This window comes from Ovis canadensis, chromosome 5 (assembly GCF_042477335.2).
Source record: "Ovis canadensis isolate MfBH-ARS-UI-01 breed Bighorn chromosome 5, ARS-UI_OviCan_v2, whole genome shotgun sequence".
Taxonomy (NCBI): Eukaryota; Metazoa; Chordata; class Mammalia; order Artiodactyla; family Bovidae; genus Ovis; species Ovis canadensis.
The window spans coordinates 95,446,440-95,459,461 of NC_091249.1; the positions used below are offsets into that span (position 1 = coordinate 95,446,440).

Genomic DNA, 13,022 nt, shown 5'->3' on the forward strand with positions numbered 1-13,022 from the left:
TTGCATGGTGTAGCTAATAGGTGAGCTGATTCTTGCTGATATTCAGAGTAAGTTAATCTCATGATTAGGCTACAAAAAAAGGTAACAAGCACATGCTTCCTGAATATTTTCTACTGAAATAACCACTATTGTAATCACATTCTGTCTCCCATAACTCTTTAAAATGATCAAAGTGAGCCCTCACAGAGTTTCTGGCAAGGTGAATTCCTGTGTACATTTCACAAAGTACAACTTCCAAGCACAGTGGGGTTTCCAAGAATATGCCTGGAAAAAATCAAATGAATCTTCACTCTCTACAAGCTCTGTCTCTGTTTAACCAACTGCTGAGAAATATAAGTGGGAGCCAGTGAAGAACAACCTGTTCTATAAATACAGGCTAGTCATTAGTTTTGAGAGTTGGTCAAGCTTTTAAAGATCATCAAACTCCAATCTGAGAAAGATGAGACTTTCCTCAAAGTTCTGTATCTATTGTACAGATGGAGGCTCCCTTATCACCATTTTCCCACTATATAAGTGAAGGAGAACTGTGTTCATTTTCTTAAGCTGAAGTTCTATTACCTCACTCTCTCTCTCATTATGCCTTTTGGTATTTATGCTACAACTGCAACTATGATATACCTCAGTGGAAGGAAGAAGTGGAGTAGGTTTTGTAATATGAGCTATACCTAGATTATGTGAATGAGAATATTAAATCTGGCTTCCCTGGTGGCTCAGATGGTAAAGCGTCTGCCTGCAATGCGGGAGACCAGGGTTCGATTCCTGGGTCGGGAAGATCCCCTGGAGAAGGAAATGGCAATCCACTTCAGCACTCTTGCCTGGAAAATCCCATGGATGGAGGAGCCTGATAGGCTACAGTCCATGGGGTCACAAAGAGTTGGACACGACTGAGTGACTTCACTTTATTAAATATTTTATTTTTTAATAAATAAAAAATTTATTAATATTAAATACTCAAGGATATGTATGCTCAGTCACTCAGTCGTGTCCCACTCTGTGACCCCATGGGCTGTAGCCCAACAGGCTTCTCTGTCCATGGCATTCTCCAGGCAAGAACACTGGAGTGGGTTGCCATTTCCTACTCACAGGGCTATGTGTCCCCTTTCAAAAAAAATTAAGCAAAAGAATCCAGTTCATTTCAGTTTTAAATCTCAACAAGTTTATTTTCTGAGAGCCAGTTTCTCTAGATATTTAGAACTAAAAGACAGCATTTTTGGATGGATAGAAAAAGTCCCTATGAAATAGACAGTGTTAATATGCTTAAGTAGAAAGAAAGCATCTGTAGAATTAGTGATACATGACTAAGGTTCTGTAAAGTCTGCTGGTGTACCAGCGCTAGCTCACCAGTACCTTCCAAAGACCACTTATTTCCTTGTAACTCCACTGGGTGTGATTCAGAGTGTCCAAGATCATCTATCATTTTGTTGGACTTCTTCAGTCCCTCTGCTTCATGGCTGAGCTATTTATGTAACATTATTCCACATGGGAAAGCCCAGCTGTTAAAGTTTTAGAATCAGGAATAAGAACACATTTTTATTAGATCTTTCATCTTGTCTACAGTGTGTTTTTCTTGGTTTAAATATGAAAACAGTATGCTAGCTTCTCTGCCATAACTCACTCTCCTGTACATGTCTTTGGAGGGGGAGAATGCCTGTGTTGCACTTCAGGGGTTCCAGAAGGAGGCTTATATAAAACTGAATCTGAAATCAATGTGGGGGATTGTATAGTCACCTGTTGACTTGAACTCATATGCCTGGGGTAGGCACTGCAGAGGTAAAAAACAACTACTACTATGGATTGGTAGAAGCAAGGGAAGCATGTGAGTCAAAGAGGAGTTTAGGGGGTTAGAAAGTTTCAATAATAGAAGGCATGTTGTACTATTTACAAAAATAAACTCAGAGACGCAGATTTAGAAGGGATAAACAGCTTTGTTTCAAAAATGTTTTGAATTGCTGGGAGGCAATCCAAGTGGGTCTTAAGAGGGTGTGATGCCCTTGTAATGTGTCAGCCTGGTTGATACATTGCAAGCTTGGCCATCCTACATTTTCTAGAATTCTGTTTCTTAGTTTCTTATAGTTTGGTTTGAGTGGGCTAAGTGACAGTCTCATGTGAAATTTGGGGGCAAAGGTGAAGCTACCACCATTTTGTTAGTTCACACAGGTTGTCACAGATGCATTAACCTTGTTAGCATGAGGCAACGGCTTGACCTATAACTATTCCACTTTCTCCTTCAGTTTTTCTGAAACTGAAAATTGTGTTTAGCTCCGAAGTGATGGGCACTGGTTTCCTTCTGCAACATCCACAGCACCAAGATTAGCGCAGTAACTTACATGGGTTCCAGCCCATCCTGAAGCTTCTTGCCTGTCCTTCCATATTACCTACCCTGTGCATTTTAGTTGCAATATGAGATCCGAGGACAGCCTTATAGACCCTATACCTCTAATTTCATAATCAGGTATTGATTCATCCTTTATGAGTCTCCCAGCCTTTTCTATGGCTTAAAGCAACTGCATAATTTGCTCTGTTTTTCTATTTAACTTACACCAGCCTTTGTCTCAGTTCATGCTAGTTTCTTATCAATTTCTTCACCTCAAGTCCCAAGTTCTTTCCCATCTCTCAGTCCTCAAGTATGCTGTTCCTTCTGACTCCTGGCTCATGCTCTTTTCATCTGCAAGTTTTAGCCTAGTCATCAACTTTATGGATTGGCTTTCTCTGACTACTCCATCTAAATCACTCATTGGTGTCTTCAAGGTCCTTACTAGAGGTTGTGTATGCTTACCTAATTATTTTGGTTAGCTGGTCTTCACTAGATTCTAGGTTCTGTGATAGCAGCTTTGTCTTGTTCCACATTGGCTACACTGACCCTGGCACACAGCCAATTCTCAAAGGATTCTTCTAGAAACAGAAAAGGAGTTATGAAGGAATCTACCTTGTGTGGCAGACATGTAAGAGGGATTACTTTTCCATTTCTTGGGCATATAAAGATTATCCTCAATTCTACCCTTATTTCTGTTCTTCATTGCAAGTCAAATTAATTGCCCAGCAATTCAGGAGCCATCTCAATAGTTTTCTATGTCCAGTTTCCAAATGTTAACAGATTCAATTACACTTCTTTCAAGGGATGCTTGTGAGGGCAATTCTTAAATATAAAAACTAGTATTGGAGTTGCCAGTTTAGTATGACTGCAGTTTTAAGTTATGGGTTTAGAACTATTGTTACTATGTTATTTTGGCTTTGATTCAGTCAAAGCTCAGAAGAGTGACCCATTAGAGATCTGAATGAGGTTTAGATTACATACTCATAAAACTAAACTTTCTAAAAACTCATCCAACTTTATTATCCTATATTTTGCATTCTACAGCTCTCTTAATTTCATACTGTAAACTTCTTAAACATATTTTGTGAGTCAAAGTATTCTCATCACTTTCCAAGATTTAATAAGAGTTTCCTCCATTTGGGAATAACGTTAGCTACAAAGCGACCAAAGAATAAACAATATTTTTATTAAATAAAATCAAAAGGAAAATCCTATCCTCTTTTGCAAAGGCCCTAATGAAATGTTACAGTGTTCTGTCTTTCGAGCTTTGTCTCCAATGTCAAATCTTTTGGTGTTAAACCTTAAGTTTGCAGATCTCTTTAAAACTTCACTACTGCAAACATTCCTTTTTTGATTCCTTCTTGAAACACCTTATGCCTTAAATGTATCTTTATTCCTTTTAAAGCAGCTTAGTATCTTTGTAAATTATTTTTCCAGCGTTTAGCCTACACATACTACTTGATCAAAAATACTGAAGTGGCTTATAAATTGTACATTTTGGCAATTTGGGAACAAAACCTCAATCACGACACATTTGCTCCTAGGCTACTTCCTTTGCCAAATAAAGCTTTAACAATAGTGGTGTCTGGCTATTTTGCAGTTTCTGTGTGTTCTCATTCTCTACAAAGTATGTGTGAAGTGACTTACCCTTATTTCCAATATTATGTTTCTCTTTTTTTCCCTCCCAGCAATTCTGTTATGGTTGAGGATATTAATGCAAACCCTTTGAACAGAAAACAGATTTTGCTTTCCTACTATGTTAAACTCAATAGTCTCAAGCAAAGCCATTTTGAATTCTTGCGACGTAAGTTGAAAATCAGAAATTTAGTGATTTTTCTTTAGTCTTATATCAACTGGTAGTTACAATGAAGCAGTGAGGGTGATTTAAAGTATACATTGAAGATACAACTAGGATATTGTTTTTCTATTTGTATCTGAAGTACTTTTAGAGTTCTAAACTCAACTAAAAACATAGTTGTTGCAATTTCACTTGGTTAAGTCAATTCTTTCCAGTAACAGGTCTAACAAAGATTTGTTTGTGTAAATCGAGGGCTGGGAAGATAACAGTAGAAAGACCATGCTATCCAAAGCAAGGCAATAGTACATATATGTTTTTTCATATTTTTCAACAAATGGTATAAAGTGGCTAAATAGTCTCACTCTGATGGATACTGCTCACAGATTTTGATAGCTACTTGCCAGAATATTTGGGCATCTGAAGGCTCTTAGTTGAGGACAGGTTGAAAGTATCTTTCAACAATTAACTGTCACTTTCACTAGGAATCAGATGTCCAATCTCTGGAGGGAATTCATGACTTCGTATTTAGTCATTTAGACTCTTGAAGGCTCACTCAAAGAAACAGCAATATAATACTATAGACTGAAAGGCTTTAAGATGCAAAACAATATAAAAACTCCCCGAAGCCAAACCTGACCAGCCGCAAATTAAAATGCAGGCAAAACAGAAACATATCTATTTGTATCCTACTCAAAAGCTGGCAATTTCAATACTTTTTAACTTCTAAAACAATCTTTATTCATCTGACAAAAGACAAAAGTAGGAGGCTCTTGTGAGTTCATGTTGATTTTTATTACACACCACAGACATGTACACTAACCAGAGAGTAGGATGCTTCTTTGTACTCTCAAAACCACAGGAAATGTATTTCTACCTACCCCTCTTTTTTGCAATACTGGAGTGGCATTTCAGATTACCATCTTGGAACTGGTTTAGGGCAAAGTAAAGGAAACCATGAAAGGCAATATATATAGCATAATCATGAGCTATTTTTGGAAGCTAGTACTATCTATTACTTCTATAGTAGCAGACTGAGAATAACAGGGCTGTGCAGTATTAAAAATGCTATTACTCGGGTATTAATTTTGTTGTTTAGTTGCTAAGTCGTTTCCGACTCTTTTGAGACCCCATGGACTGTACCCTGTTAGGCTTCTCTGTCCATGGGACTTCCCAGGCAAGAATACTGGAGTGGGTTGCCATTTCCTTCCCTAAGGGATCTTCCCAACTGAGGGATCGAACCTGCGTCTAATGCGCTGCAGGCAGATTCTTGACCACTGAGCCACCAGGGACGCCACTTCTTTTGTTCATCTACTCTCATTAGATAACAGGGAAAGTAAAAAAAGGGGGTCCGTAAGAATCTTTCATTCTTGTTTTCAATTTCCTGTGATACAGTATCTTCTCAAAGGCTTTGAAAGGAGCACATCTCCTTGTTTAGACTGAAAAGATTGGAAATCTCTTCTGTGCACCCAGGAAACATAGAAATTACAACTACCTTCACTTGTGCACCTGTGCTTTAATAATCCTGACTACTCTTGGCATCGATAGAGTATGAGCTACAAAGTTCCTAAGACTATCTGACCTCACTTGTAAGTCACCTTGCCTTTATATGCTATGCATGTGTCTCCGAAGAGGATACTATTGTATTCTTGGTCCAAAATAAGGTCGGCATGGATATATTCAATCTTTTTTACACATACACCAAGCGAGGAATTTTATTTTTTTCCTGAATTTTTTCTTTTTTTTTTTTTGTCAGGCAGGAGAAAACACATTCCACTTCAATTTTGAGGTAGGTAATAGGTGGTAATGAGAAAAATACAAGACCCTCTAGGATCTAACCTCTCCACCTTTCTAGGCTTATGTCTTAATGTAGTTGACCCTTGAACAGTGAGGGGGTAAGGGGTGCTGACCCTCTATGCAGTCCAAAATCTATGCATATCCTACAGTCTGCCCTCCGTAACTCTGGTTCCATATCCACAGATTCAACCAACTTGGGATCGTTTATTACTAAAGCATTTACTACTGAAAAAAACCCAATATGTAAGTGGAGCTACACAGTTCCAAGCTGTGTTGTTCACGGCTCAACTCCACTTCCCAAGTGGCTTTTACAACAATCAAGGTACTGATAGTCCATAATATATATCCTGGTGCATCTGCATATTGCTCTTAAATTCAGTTTAAGCATGCTTCTCTGGAAGGAAGTTCATATCTCTGATTGAACTATCACCTTTTTGTTTTCTTCTAGAATCCTAGTATTATCTTGGTAATAAATGCTATCATATTGTACTTCATATAAATAACCTCATTTCTCTCTCACCCGCTACATTATGAACCACTAGAGTGAAGAAACTGTACTTGTCTTTCTGTCTTCACTGATAATAGGCATTCTACTAATGCCTCTTAAAAATGTTGAAATATAAATATTCTACTTACAAGTGCTAGGTTTTTTCACAAAACTAGCCAGACATCTGTTCATTTTTGACTTTGTGAACTTAGAGAAGTTAATTCATTCAAACCTCTATTTTGTCCTAGGTTAGAACTAGATCGATCTGCATTTTACTAAGATTATGGTGTCTATTACAAATTACATTCTACTACTTTTCCCAGCTTTATAAAAGGGCTATTTTGAATTTGATGATGCAAAGAACATTCAGGATAGTAGTGCCTGGCACAGCAGCATAAGCATTAACAGGATACTGGACTTGTAGCTAAACTTTTTTAAGCCACAGATGGAATTCAACAGACTATGTGTTCTTTTGACTGATCATCTTTTTATGATTGCCTGGAAAGAAGATATGCTCCTGCCATTGATACAGCTGAGGCCAATCAGGAATTAAACATCAACACAAACATTCCAGGCAGGCTGGAATCAAGATTCTGGAGCCAGAAAGGAGATTAGGGAGAGTATTCAAACCTAGTAAACTGTGGACTTTACTGCCCATCATCCCATCCGGTCTTGCACCAAGACTGTGTGATACAGGCAGAACCTCTGATGTTTAAATTGATCCTTAATCCTCTTCTGCAACCTGCTAAGACCACAAAAGGAGTATCTGAATATTCTGTGGACTACTTAACTATCTACTCTGCCCTTTAGGTTAGACAACAGGATTCAGTGGTAACTCTTTGAAAAAAAAAAAAAAAAAAAAAAGAATATGCTGACTGCCTTTTCCCCCCACAGAATCCTGTGATTTTTTTCCCCACCTCTCACAGATCTTATGTTTCAAAAAGTCAGAATGGAGTCAGAAATAAGCTGCTTCCCACTTTGTTCAGCACCTATACACAGTAAAAAAAATGCTTATATGTTGCCATAAATTTTCCAAAGAAATTATTTCTACCTCTACTTCCACCCACCTCCTCTGAAATGCCAACTTAAAGAGATATGTATGGCAAAACCAATACAATATTGTAAAGTAATTAACTGCCAATTAAAATAAATTTATATTAAAAAAAAGAGATATCCTAGAACTGATTATCTAGAATATTCTTGCCCTCTTCATATTAGATTTGTGTTAGTAAACAACTAAAAAAGTTAGGTGACACAGCTTTAGGAAAATCTAGCTGGCAGCAGAGCTGGACAACAGATGGTCACTCAGAAACTAGACTCAGGAAGGTTACTTACTCTCTGTATGCTGATAAGAATTCTATTTTGGGGAATACCCTGAAAATCCTTGACCTAATGCAACAGCCCAAGAGACAGTGCAGGTAGGAACAATTATCATAACCTGACTACCTGTCGAAGGCAAAATATACCATTTTAAATCAGCTATAGATAAGCCAGAAATGTACAATAAACAAAGATACTGACAGCCTACAGAAGCTTTCATCTTTTGCAAAACAAACAAAAACAAACCAGCAACATGTAACAAGACTTTCTTAGATGTTTCCTAGAATTCTTACTAAGCACCTTAAAGTAGTCATAAAAATAAGTGACTTTTAGGTCCGTACTCTGTTTCTGCAGAAAGAGCTACTGGCAGGCTCATTTTATAATAATTCCAAACAGTTTTTTCTTAAAAAAAAAAAAAAAAAAAGTTTAGTCTTATCTTTATGGCAATTAATAGCTGACAACAGTATCTAATTAAAACTGTAACAGGCAATTTTTAGCTAAGAAGCTCTCCTTAGTTTTGAAATTTTTACTGAATTTTGGTTGAACCTTAAATGTTAACCATAAATGTGTAATAACTGCTCTACTACAAAATCTGTAGGTCACATTTCCAAAAATCCTGTTGCCTGGATAAAAATTACTGAAGGTTTTCCTTTATCAATAAAACTCAAAGACATTTTTGCCATGGCATATGGTAAGTAGATTTGAAAGCTGTTTATCATCACTTACTAAGTTATACAAGATTCCAGTTCAAGTTGATATAGAAAACATAAACTAGATTGAGAGCAATGTATTAAAAAAACAAAAACACAGTTTGTATTTTGGGGTAATTAAAATGTACAAACCTAACACTAAAAAGAATGAAAAACACATCCAAGATTATCATTCTGTAATTGTTCTGTTTAGCTCTTTTTACTCTAAGCATGTAGTCTTATTTGCAGAATGACAGCTGGTCAAATTTTTGCTTAAGACATTTATCCATACTTAACCAGAGGTTTCAGAGATAATAACACCAGTCAGGTATTCTGAATTATTTTATGTTAAATAGGAACATTTTCTCAATAGTCTTAACATTTCCTCTAAAGTCACATCTGTCCTCCTCCTCAAGAACTACAGAGGCTTGTTTTAAATAGTTCAAACACCTGTAGTAAACCACATATTGCTAAGAGCAGAGGTACTCTGGTTAATGCTCAAAATGGCCAGAGGGAAAGCCAGCATTATTAAATATGAATGCAATCCTTACCAGCACAAACTGAACCCCCCCCCCAATCAAAAAGCTAGTCCAAAAAAAAAGGTCTCATTCTATAAACATTTATCATTTCCAAATCACAGTGAAAGGAACCTGAATAATTCACCAATTTTGTTTTCTGCTATGTGCCTTAAAGATACCTCACTAAAAACTGGTATCTGGCACAACAGAATGACAGATGCAGAATGTAATATTGTAGCGACAGTACTGAGGTTGACTGTTACAGACATATTTCAACTCTATGTAGTAATGTTACATCCTAATTATTTATATAGAACATTGGTCCAATAACAAAAATAGAGAACAGCAGCTGAAAGTGTAGCTCATTCAATGTTCAGAGATAAAAGGGTTAACCATTCTTTCCATTATTTTCGGCAGATCAGTCCCTTTTTGTCATATTTAAATCTGATGGCGACTGAAGAATTCTGGCATTTTTCCAAGCTACTGTATGAAAAGGATGCTGAAGGCCATCACGATACAGCACACTGCAACATAAGGACTCTTCCGTTCACCTGGTGGAAAAAAGGTAGTTAAACCAAGATAAGATTCTTGCCTATGAAGTCCATATACTTAAGGGCAGGGGCAAAATGAACTACATGCAACATAAAAGTAAGTACACATCAGAATGAACTAAACGATACCGATCTAAGACCACCTCTTTGTCATGTCTTTAGAAAACACTGGATTAGCTGTTTTAGTGTCACTGCATACACCTACATATTAAAAAATATAACAAAGAATGCAGGATAAAGACCCAAGAGAAATTATCTCAAAAAACTTATAAGGGGGAAAAAGATAGCATTCCTGAATGAAAATAAACAAGTATTCAATAAAACTGCATTTAAAAAATCAACATCACATAGAATGTTAAAAAACACACACACACATTAGAGAAAACTAAACTATTTCTGAGATGGATTTTGTATAAAATCTTTTATAGTAATAATTACTCTGGGTTAGAGACATAGAACAATCACTTCTGAATTAGTTTTCCCGTTTGTTTAAGGAGTGTCTGTTTATAGCTGGAGAATTTCCTTTGCATGAAGTAGATCTGGAGTTGGCTTGTGCAACTGTCTTGCAAACAGGTATCTTGTGATTGTGAGCTAACTCAAACTTATCTTGTTCATTCCTGTTTCTTCAATAATTCCAAGACTGTACAAGGCAGTGGGCATTTTTGTGCTGCCTTGAGGGCACACACGAAAGGAAGAAGGAAGGAAGGAGAAAGAGTAAGGACAGAGTGAGGACATGCTACTTCTAGGAAAAATCCTGAGTATGTACCTGGTTCCTTTATAGAAGGGCTTCCCTGGTAGCTCAGAGGTTAAAGTGTCTGCCTGCAATGTGGGACACCAGGGTTCGATCCCTGAGTTGGGAAGATCCCCTGGAGAAGGAAATGGCAACCCATTCCAGGACTCTTGCCTAGAAAATCCCATGGATGGAGGAGCCTGGTAGGCTACAGTCGATGGGGTCGCAAAGAGTCGGACACAACTGAGCGACTTCACTTTCACCTTCCTTTATAGAGATGGTTTATACTCCCCTCACCTGTGTTTTTTTATGGTGTTAAAATAATTTCTTTTCTAGTAACTATTCCTGCTGCTGCTGGTAAGTCGCTTCAGTCGTGTCCAACTGTGGGACCCCAGAGACGGCAGCCCGTTAGGTTCCTCTGTCCCTGGGATTCTCCAGGCAAGAACATTGGAGTGGGTTGCCATTTCCTTCTCCAATGCATGAAAGTGAAAAGTGAAAGTGAAGTCACTCAGTCGTGCCCGACCCTTAACGACCCCATGGACTGCAGCCTACCAGGCTTCTCCATCCATGGGAATTTCCAGGCAAGAGTACTGGAGTGGGTTGCCATTGTCTTTTAGTAACTAAGCTCCTTAATTCACTTAGCTAGGTTAGTTAATTACTTCTGGAAAATGTCAATCTTGATCACTCTTATCAACTAAAACCTTGAAGGTCATTATTTTCAGAGCTCCCTCACTGAGACCACAGGGATACAACTGGTAAGTTTTTTACCTTTTTATCCATTCAATGGCAATATTCATGACACATTTTACACACATGCAAACAAAATAAACATTTGGGGTTTTCCAGAGTGTTCTATCCACAGACATTTAATGAACTGTGTTCCAACTAAACGAAAATTCAGAAAGTGAGAAAATACAATTTTCACAATATTATCTCAACTGAAAAAAGAAAAAAGTGTTGTTCCTTGTTTTTTTTAGCAATGCTGATTCTTTCAGAGTAAAAAACTCAAGTTATCCAACAAAACAAGAACAAAAATCCATCAGGTAGATCTTATAAGGAAGCCTGCCCCTCTTTCCATAGGGCTAGATACTCTTATTGTCAAATATAGCCTTCTTAAATACTAAAAGAAGAGATTAATACTGTCCTAAATTTGCCATCTGCTAAAAATTATTTTTTGAGGAAGTTCTTCTCTTCCTCATCCTCCAACTTAGAATACTATGATTTACATATGGGTTTCATTTTCCTGTTTTTAATTTTCTTAAAAGAGATTGCCATGTGGTAGAGCTAAACATCTTTAGTTGAACTAGGGTAAGAACGTTACTTCTTGTCTGGTCTTAGGTCTCTGTAAGTGAATGTGAAACAGTTGCTGTAATGTGCTGTGTAACATGATAAGATGATCTGGCTGGGCCTTTTCCCATTAAAATTGCATCCTTTCTTTGGGGATATATTCTGTGTCAAGATAAGAGAGGAACATGTGGTTGAGAAAGCTGCATATCAGTACCAACATTTTCTAAAACACTTCGCCAAAATGAAAAGCTAGTGGTTTTCACATAATTGGCAAAAGTGAATAACCGAATTATTTAACCTATGATATTCACGCAGTCAAGAGAAGAAAATGAAAATACAGGGGCAAGCAAAAAAGGAAAAGGCATAGTTTATAATTAGATGTAAAAACAGATAATACTAACAGGATATCTTTAAGAAAGCTATAAACTAGATGTCTGAAACCTTTACCTACACTTCCAAGCAACAATTGTGAACAAAGTCACCTGGATTAGTTACTAATGGAGTTGTACAATGTTTTCTAACTTATTACATAAAAAATGGATTTAAAATGCCTTAACATTTTATTCACCATAAGCCAATAATTTTAATGTTCATGACTCTAATCCTAAATATTTATTGGAAGGACTGAAGCTGAAGCTGAAACTCCAATACTTTGGCCACCTGATGCGGACAACTGATTCATTGGAAAAGATCCTGATGCTGAGAAAGACTGAAGGCAGGAGAAGGATGAGATGGTTGGATGGCATCACTGACTCAATGGACATGAGTTTGAGTAAGCTCTGGGAGTTGGTGATGGACAGTGAAGCCTGGTATGCTGCAGCAGTCCATGGGGTTGGAGAGTCTGACAGGACTGAGTGACTGAACTGATGAATGAATCCAGTGATATTCTCTATTCCCTCAAACTGTCCATAATGTTCTTTTTTACTGAATAGCTGATTTACAATGTTTTAGGTATACAGCAAAGTGTTCAGTTATACATCCACATCCACATATATATTTACACATTCTTTTGCAGATTTCCATTAACGATATTACAATATAGTGAATATAGTTCCTTGTGCTATATTGTGCTGTGCGGTGCTTAGATACTCAGTCGTGTCCAACTCTTTGCGACCCCATGAAATGTAGCCTGCCAGGCTCCTCTGCCCATGGGGATTCTCCTGTCAACAATACTGGAGTGGGTTGCCATGCCCTCCTCCAGGGGATCTTTCCAACCCAGGGATCGCCCCAGGTCTCCTGCATTGCAAGCAGATTCTTTGTCTTCTGAGCCACCATAGTAGATACTTGTTATTTATCTATTTTGTATGTAATAGTATTTGTTGATCCCAATTTCCTAATTTAGCTCCCCCCTTTGTTTTCAATGTCTGCAAGTCTATTTCTCTTCTGTAAATAAATTCAAGATTCTACTTGCAAGTGGTACAGTATACTTGTCTTCTCTGTCTGACTTACTTCACTTAGTATGATAATCTCTAGGTCCATCCAGGCTGCTGCAAATGGCATTATTTCATTTTTTTTTAATGGCTGAGTGATATTC

The 13,022-nt window shown here is 37.4% G+C and overlaps 1 protein-coding gene across 1 annotated transcript in view; it reads right to left on the reverse strand.

Annotated features, from left to right (window-relative positions):
- Nucleotides 1–8,595: 8,595 nt before the first annotated feature.
- TMEM167A (transmembrane protein 167A) overlaps nt 8,596–13,022 on the reverse strand; it is a 46,201-nt gene continuing 41,774 nt past the window's right edge. Inside the window, exon 4 of the mRNA XM_069592582.1 lies at nt 8,596–9,471. Within this exon, the coding sequence (XP_069448683.1) occupies nt 9,401–9,471 (71 nt within the window). The 3' untranslated portion in view covers nt 8,596–9,400. The remainder of the gene's footprint in view (nt 9,472–13,022) is intronic.